The 22,230-nt window shown below is 36.2% G+C and overlaps 1 protein-coding gene across 1 annotated transcript in view; it reads left to right on the forward strand.

The window, feature by feature from the left end:
* BIRC6 (baculoviral IAP repeat containing 6) overlaps positions 1 to 22,230 on the forward strand; it is a 173,084-nt gene that overhangs the window by 57,807 nt on the left and 93,047 nt on the right. Inside the window, exons 23-43 of the mRNA XM_041477108.1 lie at positions 245 to 379; positions 912 to 1,099; positions 1,750 to 2,064; positions 2,807 to 2,906; positions 3,407 to 3,621; positions 3,785 to 3,993; positions 4,291 to 4,637; positions 5,703 to 5,922; positions 6,830 to 6,963; positions 9,535 to 9,672; positions 10,480 to 10,607; positions 11,028 to 11,159; positions 13,066 to 13,281; positions 13,642 to 13,825; positions 14,204 to 14,359; positions 15,710 to 15,843; positions 17,417 to 17,570; positions 18,350 to 18,466; positions 19,366 to 19,520; positions 20,696 to 20,822; positions 21,685 to 21,795. Of these exons, the coding sequence (XP_041333042.1) occupies positions 245 to 379; positions 912 to 1,099; positions 1,750 to 2,064; positions 2,807 to 2,906; positions 3,407 to 3,621; positions 3,785 to 3,993; positions 4,291 to 4,637; positions 5,703 to 5,922; positions 6,830 to 6,963; positions 9,535 to 9,672; positions 10,480 to 10,607; positions 11,028 to 11,159; positions 13,066 to 13,281; positions 13,642 to 13,825; positions 14,204 to 14,359; positions 15,710 to 15,843; positions 17,417 to 17,570; positions 18,350 to 18,466; positions 19,366 to 19,520; positions 20,696 to 20,822; positions 21,685 to 21,795 (3,615 nt within the window). The remainder of the gene's footprint in view (positions 1 to 244; positions 380 to 911; positions 1,100 to 1,749; positions 2,065 to 2,806; positions 2,907 to 3,406; positions 3,622 to 3,784; positions 3,994 to 4,290; positions 4,638 to 5,702; positions 5,923 to 6,829; positions 6,964 to 9,534; positions 9,673 to 10,479; positions 10,608 to 11,027; positions 11,160 to 13,065; positions 13,282 to 13,641; positions 13,826 to 14,203; positions 14,360 to 15,709; positions 15,844 to 17,416; positions 17,571 to 18,349; positions 18,467 to 19,365; positions 19,521 to 20,695; positions 20,823 to 21,684; positions 21,796 to 22,230) is intronic.

A 22,230-nucleotide genomic window follows, 5' to 3' on the forward strand; every position in this document is an offset into this window, starting at 1 on the left:
TTAAGAAGGTTATACTACGCTTCTGTCACGATTGACAATTTGACTTATTAATATGCTCTCTTCAGATTTGACAGCAAATCCCTATTTATATTGAGGATATGATAATGTTAAGATATTTCTTCTACAATATGAACTAATAAAATATGTGCATTATATTCAGTTGTCCCTTTTGACACTTCATGAATTGAAATGTTGCTATGAAGAAAACATTGGCTGACTGTGCAGATACATGTTTCTTTTTCAGGAAATGGGAAAATAAGTAGCTGTGCAGCTGCTGAGGGTAGTTTTACTTCCCTTACTGGACTTCTGGAAGTTGAACCTCTGCACTTCACCTGTGTTTCAACAAGTGATGGAACTAGAATAGAAAGGGACGATGCAAGTACGTTTACTGGTATATACAATTTTTCATTTTTTCTACTTAGCATAGTTCCATAGTGCATTTTTAATTGAACATAATGACACTGTTTGACTAACTGATTGCTTGTAGTTTTGCAAATGTTGAAATGTTTTGCCTGTGATTTGTTTTTTCTTAAATAATTTCTATATGTGAAGTTAAACTTCTTGGACCTTAGCAAACAAAGTGAATTTTAAAAATATTAACTTAAATCCATTTGTTTCTATTGGAGAGTATAATGTACAAGCTTGCATCTTTACCTTAGAAGCTTTTGTGGTGGCAGAATTCCAGAGCAATAGGTGGCTTTTCTGTAATCCCAGTGTCACATGTATGACCAAGTGTATAGTCTATAAACCATATACTTTGTAACTCAAGATGATGTTACCTTGTAGCAAGAACTGGATTAAAAAGATATTTCTCTTGTTTTTGCATCACTCTGAACAATTAATAAGGAATTAAAGGTGTGTTTTATAATTTCTACATAGGCGTTTTATTTTGTTTGTTTGTTTCATGCCAGTGAGTACCTTTGGGGTTACCCCAGCAGTTGGTGGCCTCTCTTCTGGAACAGTTGGGGAAGCCTCGACAGCACTGAGTTCAGCAGCCCAGGTAGCTTTGCAGTCTCTCTCTCATGCAATGGCCTCAGCCGAGCAACAGCTCCAGGTGCTGCAAGAGAAACAGCAGCAGCTTTTGAAGCTTCAGCAACAGGTTGGAGGCCATTTGGCTCTTTTTAGTGCTGTATCTAAACTTCGAAAGCTGAGAAAGTAGTTGCAGAGCTAGTTGCCTTTTTTTTTTTTTCTCCGTAGTGTATTTCAGGAAGGAACTGCTCAGCATTCTGCTTCGCTCTTCTTAAGCAAAGTGCTGGTAGCGTCTCCCATGCTGCTTTGGTCTTTCAGACTTAGTTTTTTGTGCATTTTAAAGGGTGGGTTGGGAGTTTGTAATAAAACCTAAGTCTTCATAAGTAAGTATATCAGTCTGAAAATGAAAAAGCATACCGAAATGAAAAGCATGGTGGCTGACACAGGGAAGTGCCAGTCATAAAGCCACTGTTACTTGGCCAGTGCTTGGCTGTGTTGACTCTACTTTGCTGTTCAGTGTAGGGTTTTTATTTATTTTTTTTTTTAATTATTCCATATAATTACTCATGTTTCTCAGCTTGTGCATCAAATTAAATAGTTTAATAGTTTAGTAGTTTAATTTTTCAGCTTATAGTTGGTCATCCAACTTGGCTGTATTGACGGTAGCTTAGGTTTATTGAATCCAGTTGTATAATCAAAGTTCAACTTGTGGCTCAATACTACTCCCATGTTCACGAGTAGTATTATCTGCTACATACATTGCTTTCATCTTCTCCACAGAAAGCTAAGCTGGAAGCAAAACTGCATCAGACAACGGCAGCAGCGGCAGCAGCAGCATCAGCAGTTGGTCCTGTTCACAACTCTGTGCCTTCTAATACAGTAGCAGCTCCAGGGTTCTTCATTCATCCTTCAGATGTCATTCCACCCACACCAAAAACAACTCCTCTCTTCATGACTCCACCTTTGACTCCACCTAATGAAGCGGTTTCTGCTGTCATTAATGCAGAGCTTGCTCAGCTTTTTCCTGGTTCAGTCATTGATCCCCCAACAGTTAACCTTGCAGCACATAACAAAAATACAAGCAAGTCTAGAACGGTAATTATTTTCTTTTTCTTAGAGAAACAAGATGCTGTAAGCATTACCAGGATCTTATTTGTACTTGAGTGCTAGTAAATGTATATTTATTTGGGTGGGATGTGAAAACTGTATCGCTAAACTTATACCATGAACAAAGAACTTATGAAAGCAAGATAGTATTGTTACAGTACCTCTTAGGGTTTCTCTTTATTGGAGCTAGCTTAACTGTGTAAGGAGTTAATCAACCTTTGAACTTAGTGCGGCCTTATGGTTAAGGCCCGGCGCCCTGGTTCAGAACACAGCACGGCAGCCCAAATCCCCAAGGCTGCTCGGGCTAAGAACTCGCAGACACCAGCATGGCAGACGGTTCAAAAGCCCTTTATTGGTTTTCTCATCGATATATATACCCTTGGTTCTACTTCTACTTTCTGGGGTCTAACTTTTACCTTTTATGGTTAGTAAGGAAACTGGGAGAGGCCAGTGTTAGGAGAGGTTACATTCTTTGGCCTCTTTTCCTGTGGCTATCTCTTATCTCTCTAAGTCAGGGGAGAGAGGGGCCCTATCGGTTTCCGTGACAGCCCGAGATCTTCCGAACGCCTGTCCCTATTCTTTCTGCCACAACTTAGTAGTTAATATATTTTTATTGTTCATGCAAATCTAAGCATAGTGAAGTGTTGTCAAAATGATACATCTTTAACAGCTCACAGTAAATGCATAGATTGTAATAATTTAATTTTATTGATGTTTTTCCACTCCTCAGACTCCACTTGGATCTGGCCTTGCTCTTGCAATATCTCATGCTTCACATTTTCTTCAACCTCCACCTCATCAGTCAATTATTATAGAGCGAATGCACTCAGGTAAAAACCACAATTCCTAATAGTAGTTTTAACACATATCCTAGTAAGCAATGGACTGTTTCTGGGACTTCAAATAAGTTGCTTAGCTACTGTCTCTCTTAGCTTTCCAGAGTAAAGATATTTCTCAGTTTGTATTCTGTAATACCTGTGAGTTTAAGACCGAGCACTTGATGATACTTGAAAAATCCTGGAGTGTAGGGGAATATGTTGGATTTCTGAACAGAGCACCTGTTCAAAAATAATGCAAGAAAAGCAAAACAGCTTCATTTAAGTTGACGCCAAAATTTTCATCTCAAAATGTTCAAGCTGTAGTGACAGTTTCTGGGATTATGCAGCTATTATTAACCTCAAGTATACAAATATACCTTTTAAACAATGCATAAACCTTTATATACCTTTTAAACAATACATAAACAATGGCTTTATTGTTTGAGAAGTAACATGTCTTGCTGGTTAGCGCACACTGGTCTTTCAGGCAATCCTGTGTTTTTCTAACCTAGGAGCAAGAAGATTTGTGACCCTGGATTTTGGAAGACCTATATTACTGACAGATATATTGATTCCCACTTGTGGAGATTTGGCTTCTTTGTCCATTGACATCTGGACTTTAGGAGAAGAAGTGGATGGAAGGCGACTGGTAGTGGCTACTGACATTAGCACACATTCACTTATTTTACATGACTTGTTGCCGCCCCCAGTTTGCAGGTTTATGAAGGTAAAAGGATCTTTTAACTTCTTGATGTTTGCTAGTACATGAACTTAAGCTGTCTTCAGACCAAACTCCTTTTGGCTATAATTTTTTAATGTATTTTTGATTTGGTGTTTATTTTTTCTGTTTTGATACAATTGTGTTACAATATAGTTGCATTTTCTTTCAGATCACTGTTATTGGTCGATATGGTAGCACAAATGCCAGGGCAAAAATCCCATTAGGATTTTATTATGGCCATACCTATATCCTACCCTATGAAAATGAGCTGAAACTGATGCATGATCCCCTCAGAGGAGAAGGTGAATCAGCAAATCAGCCAGAAATTGATCAACATTTGGCAATGATGGTTGCATTGCAAGAAGACATACAGTGCAGGTTAGCAGAAAAAAAAAGTGTATTTGCTAATTATTTTAATGTAAACCACTGGCATATCATAATGTTACAGATTATTTTTCCCATTATATTCTTCAGACAAAAAAATACTCTGCCGTTGTAGAGTTGTTGTGAATATCTTTATAGCAATAATAAAGACTACACTATATATATTTTTTTAATCTGTTTTAATAGTGCATTCACAACTAACCAGAAGTTGGCTTCTGGCAGGGTGATTGTCAAATGTATTGCTGTTTGCTAATGTGTATTGAGTTGTGGTTTTTGAATATTTCCCTTTAGGTACAATTTGGCCTGCCATCGGTTAGAAATCCTTCTGCAGAGTATTGACCTGCCACCACTCAATAGTGCTAACAATGCCCAGTACTTTTTGAGAAAGCCAGACAAGGCAGTAGAAGAAGACAGCAGAGTATTTTCTGCTTACCAGGACTGCATTCAGCTGCAGCTTCAGCTCAACTTGGCTCACCATGCTGTTCAGAGACTCAAAGTAGCTTTAGGTGCAAGCAGGAAAACACTGAAGGAACAATCTGATCCAAAAGAATTGATTCAGATGTCATCCACAGAACAGTTACGCACCATCATTAGATACTTACTGGATACTTTGCTCAGTTTGCTTCATTCGTCCAATGGTCAGTATTTTTTGAGGTTTTGATTTTATTGTCATGTTAGTAGAAACAATTTCCAAGTATTTCTATTTCTTGAGCTGCACTTTTCTACTATAAAGCCTTTAAACTATGTTTAGATGTAGAATCCTAGAAATGTAGAATGGTGTTTGAGTTTGAAGGGATCTTAAAGGTCATCTAGTTTCCATCACCCTGCTGTGGAGAGTGACATCTTTCAGTAGACCAGGCTGCTCCAAGCTGCATCTGCTGTGATTTTAGTAGCTGATAGCATACATTGTAAAGTTTTACCAGTGGCACCAAGCTGGCCTAACCACTTCCTGAATGGATAGGAGAAAGTGTCAAGGTCCTTCTTGCTTTTGTGTAGTCCTGGCTGCATATTCCTTTTTCAGATAGTCATCTGATCTTTCTAGGGATGATCCAGTTTGCTGAAGTAACAAAAAACTGCCCAGGCAGAATACTCATGACTAATGACTGGTTTTCACAGGCAGAATCACCTTGTGAAAGGATCTGTGAGCATTGAGGCCTGTGCAATGCTGGGGATGGATTAGGCACTTAGAAGCGGCCGAGGAAGCGGAAGTTGCCTCGAGAGTGGTGGTGGTAGTGAACTCATAAAAACAGTATTTCTAGTTAGTTCATGATCTTTTGATATCCAGTAAAGATTTTTATTTCCTAAGCTTGCCATGGAAAGAAGTCTTGGCGAATTGAATTTGAAAAATCTGTGTAGGAGTTGGTGGTGTTTAAAAACAAAACAAAACAAAAAAACCACATTATTCTGTTGATAGGTTGTTGTGTGATTTTCTGTGCCAGTTTGTTCTAAAACATGATGTTGGTTTGGTTTCTGTTTCATGTAGATTCTGTGGGGTATTTGCACTGACATAGTATTGATTTGGTTTTGCCCAAATGGCCTGGTCTTTGAGTTACCTTCAAATCACCATCTCCCCATATGCCCCACCTCCTTTACTCCTGTGCCAATTAGTCTAATTGTAGTAGTTTCAAAAACTTACTGCAAACTTCTTCCTATGTTTTCAAGTCATTGTCTCTTTAAACAGAGGTGTTCTCTTTTCTTAAAAGGGCACTCGGTTCCTGTGGTTCTGCAGAGTACTTTTCATGCTCAAGCTTGTGAAGAGTTATTTAAACACCTGTGCATCAGTGGAACCCCCAAGATACGATTGCATACTGGCCTGCTGCTGGTTCAGCTCTGTGGAGGTGAAAGGTGGTGGGGCCAGTTTCTCTCAAATGTACTGCAGGAATTATACAATTCAGAACAACTTCTCATATTTCCACAAGACAGGTAAGGTATAAATCTATATTGATACATTACCTGTGGATCAGTGAAGTAATTTCATTGTTCATAACTTAGCCTTGGAACTGACAAAATGGGACTGAAGAGTCCTTATCCATGGTTTTCACTGATTTAAGACCCAAAAAAGTACTGCAGATGATAAATGTCGAATTGCAGTTATTTATTGCACTTATTTGGTTCTTACACCAGAGAAATTTGTGCTTTTTTCTTATTTGGAGATCTTCACATACGTAGCAGGATTGCTGTCCAGTGTCAAAAATGGCCTTCTCTTTCATCAGGCTTAAATGTACCCTCATCATAGAGCTGCTCTTCTCCAGTATTTGAAAGTAGGATTGAGACTGGAAGGTACATTATTAGCATTCACTGCAAAAGACTGCACTGAGATAAGAGCAAGAACATATAGAGTTGAGCACTGTATGTTAAATGTATTGATTATTTCAGATTATTGGTTGAGGTCTTGAATATTCTAAATGTTAACATTTTATTTTAATCAAACATATTTGCTGCTTAGAGTCTCTCTGCCTTCTTTGAACAGCAACATCTATATTTTCAAATCTTTTTAAAATTAATTAATTCAAGAATGAGTCCATAGATTTCATTCTCTCTCCCTGCTATCAGTAATATGTAATAGGAAATAAAATGGATGAGATCTTGTTTCAGATGTGGAAGATTCTGCTGACCTCTTGAGGGTGAAAGAGATGTTCACCCTAAAATGCTGCATTAACCTTAACAATGATAAGAATGTGAAATCCAGTTTACTTGCTGGGCCACAATACTGCTTTCTGTAGCAACCTGTCTGTGTCTCAGATGAAATACTGTTATATAAGGGGTGTTGCAGGATATTGCTGATTCTGAAAAAGAAATAAAGTTTTAAATATGTAAATTTTATTTTTAGGGTCTTCATGTTGCTTTCTTGCATTGGCCAAAGATCGCTTAGCAACAGTGGTGTTTTAGAAAGTTTACTTAATCTACTGGATAACCTGCTGTCACCACTGCAACCTCATTTACCTGTGCACAGAAGAACTGAAGGTAGCCTTCTAATTTGGGAGATTATTTTCATATTCATTATAAACTAGAAAATTGAGAGACTAACTCACAATTTTTGGTGTATTAAAAGAAGAAATTGCTTGTTTACTATATTTCTTTACTATATTACTTGTTTATGTATTTACAGTTGTCTTTTAAAATGTGATTAATCTTCTTGTTCTTTAGGTACTAAAAGAGATTCCTTCCCCCACCCCATTAAAACTGAGCAAAATCTATTTGATTATGTATAATTCAGCTAGGAAGGTTTGGCAGAGTGGGGGGAACATTCGTCGTATAGACAGCTCTAGTGAATGACTTTGGAATTTGATTTGGTTTGGACAGAAATGCACCTTTTTGCTCATGAGCTCCTTTCTAAGTTTCAAGTTTTTGAGGTGAAACAGATACAGAAATAAGTTTTTTTAGTGTATCTGCGTGGTTTCTGCAGACTACACAGTTTGTTCTTGTGGGGCTTTTTGTAATTACAAGGAATTTACATTTTTTTGATCCTAAAAATTTACTGAAATTATATCCTGCGAACTTGATTTTCTTTGAGTGTTCTCTTAACTACCCCAAGGTTGACGCAAATTCTTATTTTTGAAAACATCACACCCTAGGCTACTTCATTTGTTATGTACAGATAGCAAAGCATTATGGAAGATAAGTTGTTTAAAATTCTTAGCCTTGTGAGGTCTAGGGTGAAGTGCCAGCTGAGGCTGTCCTTATTTTTCCCTTGTGTCCTGATGTTAACGGACCTACAGCTGGTGTCAGAAGCTGTCCTAGTGCTTCCCACTGATCTACCATGTGCTTTCTCTATTGGGGCCATATCCTGCTATAGTCTCTAACTAGTTTGAGGCAAACCCAAGCTTACATCTCCTCTACCTCTGTTTGCACTCTCCCCACAGCTTCCAATTCCTTTCATAGCTCTTGCCTTACTAGTTGTCCTCATGGAGGACTTTAGGAAGCAGAAGTAACTGATACTTCAGAGCTTTATTTGCTGGTCTTCCAGCTTCCTTCCTCCTGGACAGTACAGGTGAGTACTAGGGCAATATTATGTGTGGTGGAAGCATCAGGTATGGCAGAAGAAATTCCTGTTTGAGAACTGTCACACATAAACTAGGGTCAAAGGGGTGAATACTTACGGGGGAAAAAGTGAAAAAGCAAAGGAAAATCAGAGCAAGAGGTGAGTGTTAGGGGTGGAGAAAAGTTGTAAACACTGAGACCAGAAAACGAGAAAAGGAATAAGCGAAAGACATTTGGAAAAATACATTTGGAGGGAGGGAGGGATAGAAGCTGAGATTTTTTTTTTTTTTTTTTTTTTTTTTTTTTTTGAGATAAAAAGAAAAAAAATGGTCTTGTTTCAACAGAACTATGAAAAGGTATGTACTTCAGTGTACAGCAGGATCCTTTCTTTTTATTCCACCCACCAAAAAGGTGTGTAGCAGTCACCAGTGCGCCTCATTTCTGTTCTCCCAATTTAGTCTGTGGTTCCAGTCCAGGTCCTGTTATGGACCTGTTGGGGTCCTTCCTCTGCCTCCATGGCATGGGCTGCTTTCTGTCAGAGTGTGCTCAGGAAACTGCAGTTAACAAGTCAGGCTGCATCCTAGTGCTTGGATGTCAGCAGCTACATGTGATTTTGAATGGATCATTTCCGTGCCTTAGTTTTCTTGTTTGATCTGCGTTTAATAATACTTTGAATTAATTACAGCTTTTTTGAGGTCAGTGCATGAAAAGCACAGTGTAGTTAAATGTGGCTCAGCACAGCGCACTGATATGAATATGTGGGTGTAACCTTTAGTGCTGATGTCTTTGCTGTATTGATATTGTAGAATTATGCCATTTGCATAATGACTGTAATTAAGTGGTCATTATTTGTAGGTTTCTGGTTTTTTTGAACAGTCACGAGTTCACTTTGGAACTGTTCATTAGGATTTCCATGTGCACAAAGATTTTCTTGCCTGATGCGCAAGATAAGTTTTTTTCAATTCTGCCTGTACAAAAGTACAGCATTTAAAGTGTGAGACTGAAATAGGCATTAGCCAGTCGTTAGTACCACCAGTGTGGCTCATCTAGTCTGAAGTCACTTTTGGCTTTCCTGCAACTTATTCAGGTAGCTACATGAAATACACTCATGGAGAAGTAAAGATGGAGGTATCAGTATGCATGGTTATAACGATCTTATTGGAGCCCTGCTTGATGGAGGTATTGCATGCTGTAGAATTTGAGATATCTACTTCACATTCTTTAATGCAAACAGCTGTCACTATGCATTTGGTATTTAGGAAATTTAGACGTTAAATTTTTCACTCTTTTTAAAGAAAAATGCTGCTTAATTTTTAGCTTGAACAGTTGAGGTGAAGCTTTTGACATCTGACTTAATCAGACTAAGGGAATGATGACATTTTATTTTGCACCTAAGTTTTATACTGATTTCTTTCCTCATTTATAAGTGCTCAGACTCTAACTCTCCTTTTAAAAAACAAAAAGAGTGGAGTAGAGTCTTTGTGGCCTAGTGAAATATGTGACATTTGTGTCTTCAGAAATTTATTAAAGCACTGAAATTTGTTTATTTTGAAGGAGTTTTAGATATTCCCATGATCAGTTGGGTTGTAATGCTGGTGTCCAGACTACTGGATTATGTAGCTACTGTTGAAGATGAAGCAGCCACAGCCAAGAAACCTCTGAATGGAAAAGAGAGGGAACGCTTTTTGACAGGTACATTACATTTGTTATCAAAACTTGATTCTATGGGTGTTGCTCTGGGAGCTGTTCAAATACCTAAGATGCATTTTCTATTCACTTGAAAAAAGAGATTTTAAAAATGCATGTTTTGATCTTTTTATTTTTCTTCTTGTCTGCTTATTTACGTCCAAATCTCCTTATAAATATAATCTCTTTCATTTTTTCAAGTGAAAAACGCAGGATTGATTTTAGTTTGTGAAATGTCTGTATATTACCCTGTGACTGGGGCTTTACAATTGAACGTGCACCATGTTGAGACACTTTGTATAGTGATAAAGGGCCAGCAGTATGAGTTCATAAAAGTTTTGGTATTTGTATCTACTATTTTTAAATGTGGTTTTTGTTTGGTTTTCATTTATCTCATAATAGTAGTAGTAGTAATAACAACAATGTATACCATATATTGTTGTTATTATAATTATCAGTATTATCATTGTTATTGTTTTTATTAGCTATGGTTTTCTTTTAATGTCTTTTCTAAAAATTAAAATAAACCTTTTATGTTATGAAGATGTTTATCTGTTTTTACTTAGGACAGAGTTGCTCACCTGCCTATATATTCTAAGAACAATGAAAAAATGATGGTACCACTGCATTTTAATATCACACAGAAATACTACTATGAGTGGGGATAGTTGAATAATGCCAAGAGTTCGATTTAGCTTGTTTCTTTAGTACTTAGTATATGGAGATGCTAACCATTGAAACATAAAGGCTTTTCTCTAGAGTTAAATGAGGTTTAATAAGATGGATTAATTTTTTAAATTTTATTTCCATTAGGAAACCAGTGGAGTTTTATAAATAATAGCCTTCACACTCAAAGTCTGAGCAGGTCTACTAAAGGCAACAGTAGCCTGGATAGACTGTATTCCCGAAAGATCAGAAAGCAGCTCGTGCATCATAAACAGGTGACTTCCTGCATGGTAGTGGCTATTTTCACAGAAGTGTGTCTCATTTATAGGATATCTGATTTCTTGAAACAACAGCTTTGGCATTGGGACTCATTCAGCCTTGCTTTTGCATAGGTCTGACTCTGTAGCTAAAGGCTGCTTAACTTCTTTGACATCCATCTAAAACCATGGGGCAAGGGATCTGCTGGAAAAACAAATATTGGAGTGTACTATTGTACTCTATTGGACAACAAATTTAATGTACTTTTTACATAAATCTGAGTACACATGAGTGCAAGCACCTAAGCTGTGATTTAAAAGTATTTTAAAAGCTCAAGTTACAGTTTGAACTGAAGATTGCTATCATGTGAACATACTGATCCTTTTAACATCTTATTGCTTAAATTTTCATTTATTCCTATTAACATTTTCTTTTAGCAACTTAACTTATTAAAAGCAAAACAGAAGGCTTTGGTGGAACAGATGGAAAAAGAGAAAATACAAAGCAACAAAGGATCATCATACAAACTTTTAGTAGAACAGGCAAAACTAAAGCAGGCTACTTCAAAGGTATGATGCTCTGAAAATGTAACTGACTTCTTGTCCTTTATGTGAAAAGACCTGTTCCTGCAAAGTCATTTTTGTCTTACTTTGACCTTATTACAAAAAGTTGTTTCATCATGGCTGCTATCAAGTATACTCTAATACTGAAAAAAAGCAGCCATCTGGAAATTTATTGCTCTGTGAAAAATAGTTTATTGTTCTACGGGATTCTTTTAGGTAGTCATGGCCAAACTTACTAATAAACTTGTAGCTTTGGGGATACCAGTCATGTCATTAAACTTTGGATAACATACAGCAATAGAGAGATAAAGTAGTACTTTATATGGCTATCTTTTATGCATGAGGCTCTTCTAGATGCTTTCCTGGTTCAGTAATCAGAAAATAATCATGCCAATGTCTGTCTTTCTGAACTAATAAATATGACTTTTGAGAATTATTTTTGAAGTCTGTCATAAGCTCTTTAGCTTCCTGAAGGTACCCACCCCTTCAGTTGTGGCATCTTGCAATAAACCCGAGATATTGAGAGTTGTTGATGTAGTTAAAGAATTGTTTCAGCTATGAGAGGAGATGCTGAAATTTAGGGATTTCAGACAATGACAAAGTGGACTTTGCAGGGAACACAAAAAATGTGTAAATCTTTCCAGTTACCAGACTTAGGTGTCTCTTGAAATATTTACTCCCTACTTCAATAAGTATTTATGTCTGTTAGGATGCCTGAAAATAGGTCTGGGGAAGGTGATTTCATGATCTTGGACCTTACAGGCAATCTGAACAGAAATATTAAAATTTCTAGTAATTATGGAAAGAAACGACTAAGATAAAAATAAAGCCCTAAGTTTTCACTAACTGTGCTTGTCATGAGCTGTTCTTTCCTGCACTATCTTTTGCTTTATTCCAGCAGGTTATACCAAGGGGACTGCTCCACTGGTGGCCCCTTGAGGCATCTTTAAATGAGTTACTGGCCGTGCTGTCCAGCTGTTTTAAGTTTCACTTTATAGAAGCCATGTTGCATAAAAAACCCATGTTGAACTAAAGATCTTGCCTCTTGTAGTTTCTTGTAGTTAAGGTGTTACTGTACCCTTGGTAGTTGCATTTTGTGTGTGTTTTGCTATTTTGCCTACTGATCACTTTTAGTTATGACAAGCTGTGAGTGATGTGAGACATGTACTGCATTTAGGAGAAAGTGAAACCTTTGTCTTACTAAATAGTTATTTCTTTGGCCTACTTCAGTAGCTATGGCTTAAGTGAGATTATAAGAAGCATTTCTGTTATCTGATCACTGCTAGTGTAGCTGGTACAATGAGCTGAGCTGCTAAATGAATGCCCTTGGTGGATGACAGGATTAATAAAAGCACTTTCTTTTCTCCGTTGTATGTAGGCCCTCTGTCAAAGAGGTTTTAATTCAGAGCCATGATCAAAAATGAAGTTCAGTTTATGGTATGGCTAATGCATACTTTGTATCATGGCAGTATTAAGAAAATTCGAAATTCCTGATGATTTATTGAATGTGAAGAACTGAAAAGTCAGTGTTCTTGTAAAAGTAAATTTCCATACTGGCTAATTTTATATGCAGTTTGCTTTATGGTAACTGTAGCTTTATGTACAGGTGTGGAAATAGGAAAGAAACTTTGAAAATGTGTATTTTCAATATGTGTTAAGGTATACATAAGGCTTAATTGGCACTTCTGCAGAACTGAATTTGATTATGCATTTCTTGTCTGAGATAACATGCTTCCAAAAAAATTTCTGCCAATAAAGCCTTAATTCCATTCCAGATTCTCATATATTTTTAGAATTCCTACTATTTTTTTAAGGAGTTCTACAGTCTCTGTTATTGCTGCCACACTGATTGGGAAAGGATTTAGAGGTCAGTTTAAAACTGTAACTGTTGTTTCAAATTTAATTTCTGCAGCACTTCAAGGACTTAATACGCTTGCGTCGAACTGCAGAATGGCCCCGTTCTTCTTTAGATACAGAAGTATCAACAGCAAAGGAAACTCCAGAAATTGAACCACTTCCCTTTACACTGGCACACGAACGTTGCATTTCTGTGGTGCAAAAGCTGGCACTCTTTCTCTTGTCCATGGACTTTACTTGTCATGCAGATTTACTTCTGTTTGTTTGTAAGGTAAACAGAATATGGAACATCACTATGTAGCTGCAGTAGCAACCACATGAAATTAGTTTTTTATTACCACTTTTTTGCTTGTTTGATGGTAAGAATTAGCTGCAGCACTAAAATTGCTAATCATTTCTGGTGAAGTAGTTTTTCTGATCTGTCACTTTTTGTGTGACTTGTAATATGGTGGCTTCAAAATTGCATGGAAAAATGAAAAAACATAGATTAATGTAATTACTCTCGTAAATTATAACGTATCAGCTGATAAAAATACCTGATTTATTTGTAAGCAAAATCTAATAATCATAGAAAATAAGGTTATTATATACTTATGGATAGGCATATATTTATCTTCCTTTTTTTTGGTAGGTTCTTGCTAGAATTGCAAATGCTACAAGACCAACAATTCATTTATGTGAGATTGTAAATGAGACTCAATTAGAAAGATTATTGCTGCTTCTTGTTGGAACTGACTTTAACAGAGGAGACATCTCTTGGGGAGGAGCATGGGCTCAGTATTCTCTGACTTGTATGCTACAGGATATTCTAGCAGGTTTGTTTTAAGATTATATTCTTTAGAAGGTATCTTGCACTTGAATCTTTCTTCCTTTAGTGTTTTGGGGGGGAATTTATCACTGTTAAGCTGGTGACACAGTCTAAATTGTAAAAAAACCCCAAAAATCATAACATTTAGATTAGTGTGTAAAAATGTGATTTTAAATTGCAATTAGAGTGACTTTTGCATTGAAAAGTTCATTTTTATGTGACCCTGATTATTTGAAAATTATTCAAAACACTTTCCCTTGAAGAAATAGCCCCCAGAGGATTTAAGGTAGGATGAAAAAAATGACACTTGGTGTAGACAGTGGGATGTTAATTTGTAATGGGAATAAAGTTTGAAATGAAGTTGTCTGCTTAATTTAATACCTAGGAGAGTTATTGGCACCTATAGCAGCTGAAGCTATGGAAGAAAGTCCTTTGGGAGAAGATGCTGGAGCTTCAGCTGGAGATTCTGATGACTCTCTCCAGCAGTCCACTGTTCAGTTAGTGGAAACTATAGATGAGCCTTTGACACATGACATCACAGGTAAATTATTCCATTACTTGTTTGATGGTAAGAATTAGCTGCAGCACTAAAATTGCTAATCATTTCTGGTGAAGTAGTTTTTCTGATCTGTCACTTTTTGTGTGACTTGTAATATGGTGGCTTCAAAATTGCATGGAAAAATGAAAAAACATAGATTAATGTAATTACACTCGTAAATTATAACGTATCAGCTGATAAAAATACCTGATTTATTTGTAAGCAAAATCTAATAATCATAGAAAATAAGGTTATTATATACTTATGGATAGGCATATATTTATCTTCCTTTTTTTTGGTAGGTTCTTGCTAGAATTGCAAATGCTACAAGACCAACAATTCATTTATGTGAGATTGTAAATGAGACTCAATTAGAAAGATTATTGCTGCTTCTTGTTGGAACTGACTTTAACAGAGGAGACATCTCTTGGGGAGGAGCATGGGCTCAGTATTCTCTGACTTGTATGCTACAGGATATTCTAGCAGGTTTGTTTTAAGATTATATTCTTTAGAAGGTATCTTGCACTTGAATCTTTCTTCCTTTAGTGTTTTGGGGGGGAATTTATCACTGTTAAGCTGGTGACACAGTCTAAATTGTAAAAAACCCCCAAAAATCATAACATTTTAGTGTGTAAAAATGTGATTTTAAATTGCAATTAGAGTGACTTTTGCATTGAAAAGTTCATTTTTATGTGACCCTGATTATTTGAAAATTATTCAAAACACTTTCCCTTGAAGAAATAGCCCCCAGAGGATTTAAGGTAGGATGAAAAAAATGACGCTTGGTGTAGACATTGGGATGTTAATTTGTAATGGGAATAAAGTTTGAAATGAAGTTGTCTGCTTAATTTAATACCTAGGAGAGTTATTGGCACCTATAGCAGCTGAAGCTATGGAAGAAAGTCCTTTGGGAGAAGATGCTGGAGCTTCAGCTGGAGATTCTGATGACTCTCTCCAGCAGTCCACTGTTCAGTTAGTGGAAACTATAGATGAGCCTTTGACACATGACATCACAGGTAAATTATTCCATTATTCTGTATATGTGTATTTATTGAAAAGAGTAAAAAAAAATTCTACTCATCTATCAAGGTATCAGTAAAAGACTTTTTGGTGATAGCATAAATATTTTGGATAATATAGGCAGATTGAGTAATTAATGAAGTTAGTTTTACCTCTGACAAGTAAAAAATGGTTATTTTTGCTATTATTTTTAAAAAGGCAACTTGATTGCATATTTTAACTTTTCCACAAAGTTTTAATATTAAAAAGTTTAAAATTATCTGTTAAGTATATTATACATCCTTGTTCTGTAATTTTTACTTGATAATGTTAATACTCCTTTAATGATTCAAGGTGCTCCACCCTTGTCATCATTGGAAAAAGATAAGGACATTGATCTTGAATTACTGCAAGACCTGATGGAAGTTGATATTGATCCTTTGGATATTGATTTGGAAAAAGATCCCCTTGCAGCCAAAGTCTTCAAGGTATGTCACACCTGAATTTTCAGGATAACCTTTACATGTGAGATAGAAAAATCCTTACTCTCTTACACTTCTTCAGTAGCAGAATTTGATATCTTAGACCTGCTGCTAGTTTTTTTTGTGATGTTTAATGTGGAATGACAGGAAAGAACGTAAATATTCACCTTCTCAGTTGACCACAAAATATTTTGCTTTTGCATGAAGATACTTGTGTAAACCAGAGGTTCTGAGTTTACTCACAATTTAGCACGTGTTGAAGACAACAAAAGCATGATAGAAAAATAAGATCCTGTCTTGTTCTTTTTATTAAGAACAGAGCACCATTTCTGTGACTGATCTTAAGATGAGTTTATGCTGTTAATATTGTATTTAAAAAAGGAAGCCAGCAGTAGCTTGTGCTCAGATTGGCTTCAGACTATGAAGAGAAGCAACTCACTTCAAAATTTACTCCACTGGGGAGCAAGAAAATTGCTAAGTACTTTTGTGCTTAAAATGAAGGCTAAATATACATGTGTTGTACAATTACAATATTGTAAATGAAAAACCAAAAATTTTTAGACTTTAAAGAAACACACTATTCATAATGAAATACTGAATCTCTTTTCTCATTTTAGAAGGATGACATTTGGAGTTTTGCCATGCCTCTCACTATTGACTTAAACCTCTTGTTTGAATGAACCTCCATTATCTGTCTCACCACTTGCTCAGGAAACACTGATTTTTTTTTTTCTGTATTCCCTCATATGTCCTTCTACCCAGTACCTATCATGTAAAGATTTTTTCTTTAAATCTCAGTCTACCACCAAAAATTACACCTACTGCTGAATTTCTGTGTTACTGATGTTTCCTGCCTTCTGTATTCTCCTATCATGCCATGTGGCAGTACTCTTTAGTCAGCTTCATCCAAGATACTTTTATCATCTCATTACCTGCTTTGATGACTACCAAAAAATGCCATAAACCCACTTCTTCATTTTTCATCCTTCTTAATATTTCCTTCCATATCTGTAAAATGACATTTGGTATTGGATCTCACCATTAAAAATTCCAGCATATGCAAATTGCCTTTATACAATGTTACATTACTTTTTTCCTTGTGTCCATATGCTTTATTAGGGTCTTAAATTATGACACAAGTAGAGATTACTCAGCTGTTTCTTTTTCAGAGCCCAGTACAAATAGTCCCTGAGCCTCACTGAGGCTTCAAGGTACTTAATTAGTACAGTCAATAGTATAGTATTCTGTCGTGATAAATACTTTCTCAAAATATCTGTGTAATACTCTACTTCCAAATTTACAATATGGTACAAGTATGGAAAGAAAAACTGGTGGTAACATTTTCAAATTGGCTTCTTGAATCTTTGAGGCAGGTAACTACACTGCTAGATTTTGACAATCACTAAGGATTCAGTAGCTTATACTGCAATAAGAATTGAAACAGTTTTCTAAATTGGAACCAATCTTCTGGTTTAATGTTTTTTAATCTTCAAAATTTGTTGTTAGTCATTAAAAACTTTTGTCAATCTAAAGACTTGCTGTTTATTGTTTTTCCTTTGTTTTTTGTTTGTTTTTTAAGCCTATAAGCAGCACCTGGTACGATTACTGGGGTGCTGAATATGGCACCTACAATTACAATCCTTACATTGGTGGTGTTGGAATTCCAGTTGCAAAACCACCTGTAACTACAGAGAAAAATGGATCACAAACTGTCAGCATATCAGTCTCTCAAGGTAAGCAATGAATTAAAGTTCTGTTCATGGTCTCTTTTCTGTAATACTGTATTTGACATCTTAGACAAGAAATTATTTTAACAATATCTATGTCTTTTAAGAGGAAATAATTATATTTTATATATGCCACATTTTTTTTCCTGTAGTAACTGAGAGAATATCATGTGAAACTTACATTTAAAAAAGCCCAACATGGCAGAAAAATCTTATTTTCAACATTTTGGAATGCACTTATCGGCAGTTTTAAATCTTTCCTGTTTTCTCAGGAAATTTTGGAAGCTCTTTTCTAGTTGGCTCTACCCCAAAGGAGTGAAGTGGCACACTTGTTTCATTTGTAGGAGTACTACTGAACTGAGTGATAGATTTTTCTTCTGCCACACTGGGAAAAAACGACTTTTTGGTTCTCGTTTGAGAGCTGTTGCCTTAGGAAGAAATGAGTTGAACATATGCAGATTGTCATGTGTGATAGTAAAGTAAGTGTGGAAAGGAATTAGGGGTGTGTTTCCAAGAAATACAGTATTTTAATAACTATATGCTTCAGGTCTGTAAGAATGTTATAGAAAGTTAGAGGAACAAATTAAAGGTGAGATGAGCTCAGTTGTTCAGAGCATGGTGCTGATGACACCAAGACTGTGGGTCCAATGCCCCTATGGGCCATTCTCTTAGGAGTTGGATTTGATGATCCTTGTGGGTCCCCTCCAATTCAGAATATTCTGTGATTCTGTAATTATGAATGTCCTTGCTATACACAGTTTTACCTTTTTTGTTGCCTTCTGTAGCTTTAGATGCACGTCTTGAAGTTGGACTTGAACAGCAGGCTGAGCTGATGCTGAAAATGATGTCCACACTGGAGGCTGATTCCATTCTACAAGCATTAACCAACACATCTCCTACATGTAACTACATGTTGTCAAATCATTCTCTTCACATAATGATCACGATGCTTTGAAGTTTGTAGTAATGTTTTCTGTAGTCAGTAGATGAGACAAAGTTACATTTTGCTTGAGTTTTCTTATTAGGCTGTACTTTAGAGATAGTTCTTTATTCAGATTTTTGAATAACTTACGTGCCTGTATTTAAGACATTTTGTGAAACAGTCAACTATGCATGTGGATTATGCTACAAAGAAGGGAAAATTTTCAGTTTTAGGTCTAGATGCAAGTGAACATTAAGCTTCCTTTGTGAAGCTTCATTCTTGGTGTTTAGAAGCTCTTTGCATTTGACAGTTACACCTATTAAGTGATGAAAGTGAAAATACTTGAATACAAACTCATCTGCTCAGTGAGCGTTATGTTACCAAAACACTGTTTTAATTTTGAACCTTTTTTCAGTGAATTGTGCTGCCCATCTTATTAAAATGTGTTTCTTTGTAGCCCTCTGGGCCATTGGTTGAGTGTGTAGTGATGGAGTAGGTTTAGTGATATCTTCAGAGTTTATTCTCTGGAAGTTCATTATTGTCTGCAACAGTTGCACTGTAATGCATGAAAGAGATGTTCCAGTTGTTTGTCTTAGCATTGTGTTACCAGGGCACTGCTGGAATAGCTGTGAAAAGGTATTTGTGTGGACTCAGCTCCAAACAGTTTTTGTGAAGATGAAAATGTCTGATATTCAAGTACGACACTGCTATGGTATTTAGTAGTCCAATTCAACTGAACACTATGTTGAAGATGTTCTTCTAAATTATGAAAAAGTGTCTTTCACTTAAGTATAAAATGGGAGGGAATAGTTATGAAATTACTTCTGGCAACTTTTCAGAGTAACTCATGGTGGGATGGTACCCTGTTTTACTTTCTAGTGTCGCAGTCTCCCAGTGGCACAGATGATTCATTGCTGAGAGGATTACACGCTGCTAACCAAAATGCCCAGCTGATTGTGCAGTTGTCATCTATACCTATGCTGAGTGCATGCTTCAACAAACTCTTTTCCATGCTGCAAGTCCACCATGTTCAGGTAGAGAATTTTGAATTTTAGATGTTCTGATAGTATTGATCTCTAAATTTGAGAGTTGTTTTCCTCTACTTCTTGCTACTTAGGATTCAAGTGATCTGTTAGATTATGTGCTTCATTGTTTATGAATACATCATGGAGAACAGTACTGATAATGTAATAAACAAAGCGTGGAAAGCTTTTGTGAAAGTGGACATTGCTTTTGACAGTGGAAAACTTTTATACATTTGCATATTTAAAAACAAGTTTGTATGTCCTCCAAATGATAATTGTTTGGTTATTAACGAAAAATGTCACTAAGTGACACTTAATGACAAGTGGAGATTTGTGGAGGTTTTCAAAACCCAGGTGAATAAACCCCCAAGTGACAAAGTCTGATATCTTCTTTGGCATTTCTTTGAGCAAATTGGATTGGATAACTTGCAAAGGTTCCTTTCAATCTGAATTATCCAATGATCCTGTATGGTAATAGCAAATTTAAATGTTTGCTTTTTGAAAAGTCATTGGTTTAGCAATGCTTTTCTTGTTTCATACAAAGGAATGCCATGCATGCTATATATATAATGATTAGATGCCTGACTCCCTCTTGATATTTTGATAGAGTGGGTGACTCCATCCCTCAGTTGTTCTTTACATGAGAAACTATTTTGGATGCGATATTTAAACATCCCTGGTGCTTCCCCAGAATATCTAAAGAGTTGTTTTCCTCAGGGGAATTACTCAGAGTAAGCATCAGTGTCTCTGAGGTTTCTCATTGGATAAATAAGCCTTTTGAATAATTTTGGTTAACTGGGAAACTATCATTTTAATAACATTCCGAAAGCTTCCCTGCAAACCTGTAAGCCTACCTGTATGTGTTACAGATAGAGGGTTGTGATAAAGGTATTTCTGAACAGTGTGTAAAGCTGCATTTTCTTAACATAAGTTTGAAGAAACTTCTTAAGAGAAATTATTTGGAAGAAATCAATTGCAAAAACAATGGCAGAAGCATTTGCTAGTTAGGCTGAATTTGCCTTGAATATTATGTTTAGCAGAATTTTCAAATCCAGTGAAGGAGAGAGAGCATGTATGTGCAGTGAAACAGCAGCAGCTGAGAATGTAGATCAGGCTTTTAAAATTTTGATGCTCTGGGGTTCTGAGTTTGTTCTCATAGTGCATTTTTCCCCCCTTTCTTTCAGCTTGAATCCCTATTGCAGCTATGGCTCACATTAAGCCTGAATTCCAGCTCCTCTGGAAGTAAAGATAGTGGTGCTGATATTTTCCTTTATAATGCTAACCGAATACCTGTTGTTTCCTTAAACCAAGGTAAAGTATATTAAATATGGGAAATAAGTTTGGGTTTGGGTTTTTTTAAATACTTAATTTTTGCTAATAAGCAAAAAGTATTGCAGTAAGTACTTTTGCTAAGATCAGTGTTGAGATAATTTATGTGTTCTTATTAAAGAACTCGTGGTCTCGTTTTCTTCTTAAAGTGGAAAATACATTGCTAGAGTGTAACCGAGAGTTGATTTGTTTAATTTTTATAAAATTAATAGAAATGAAATGGTAAAATTTGTGGTTCTTAACTCAGAATTATTCCCAAGAGGACTCATTAAAATACACTTCTTAGACTGAGATGAACTGTGCAACTGTATGCACTTTTCTGATAAATTTCATCTCCTTTATACCATCCTGTGATCCCTCCCTTAACAAAGGGGTCAGCAGAGTGGGAAAGCTCCATTACTGTTGAGCATCAGACTAGTAATTGCAATACTTCTAGTATGAAGACGTGCTGAATTTTTTTTTCTTGCACATATAATTAAGAAAATCTGTGGTATCTTGTTGTGATAATCCAAAATGTTAATGCCTGATAAAATGAACCTGGTACTCTGACTTCCATGAGAACATTTGAAACCAGTTTCTTTGCATCATTTTCTTTGAGATGTCAGGGTCTGTGCACTGTAGAGAGTTCGATGGGCCAGTTCCTGTGAAGTGTTGGTGAGGTTTCTTTTCCTAATTTCATGCAACAGTGGTTGCAGAAACAGTGACAACACTGGTCAAAACAAAATGAATGCAAGGAACAATAATATTAGTAACTATAATCAGCATAGCACCTTGCAGTAAAAGTTAGAAATTTATAGTAATACCTTGAAGATTAAAACTTGGAAAAAACTGTTTTTCTTGACAGCTTCAGTAACTAGCTTCCTGTCAGTTCTGGCATGGTATCCTAATACTTTACTCCGGACGTGGTGCCTTGTGCTTCACAGCCTAACACTCATGACAAATATGCAGCTTAATGGTAAGTCTGTTTGGCTGGTTTTCTTATGTTTGACAGTTCTAGTGATGTACAAATAAATGTTGATTCCATCAAAAGACTTTCAGAACATTCTTTTTGTCATATGTGTGCTTTTGTTCTCCATTAACTTTGGGCTTTTCACGAGTGAGCTCCTTGAATTGCTTGTACCGTGGGAAACAGAAACCTTTATGGTAAAAGAAAATGTCATTATAAGTAAGTCATCAGTGTCTTCCAAAAAACGTGTTAGGACTAGCTAATGATCTCTGGGAATTAGTTTTGTAGTATGAGAAGAAGTAGCAGAGAGGGATGATTAAGTTGCCTTGAATGAGATTGAAGTTTTTCTGACAGAGTAGGAATATTTTTGTAAATATGCAGGCACCAGTCACTGCTTTTATTAAGCTATCTGAAAATAAGCCCCCAGCAGCTGAATCTATTAAA

This window comes from Pyrgilauda ruficollis, unplaced genomic scaffold, assembly GCF_017590135.1.
Source record: "Pyrgilauda ruficollis isolate IOZ18807 unplaced genomic scaffold, ASM1759013v1 scaffold4, whole genome shotgun sequence".
NCBI lineage: Eukaryota > Metazoa > Chordata > Aves > Passeriformes > Passeridae > Pyrgilauda > Pyrgilauda ruficollis.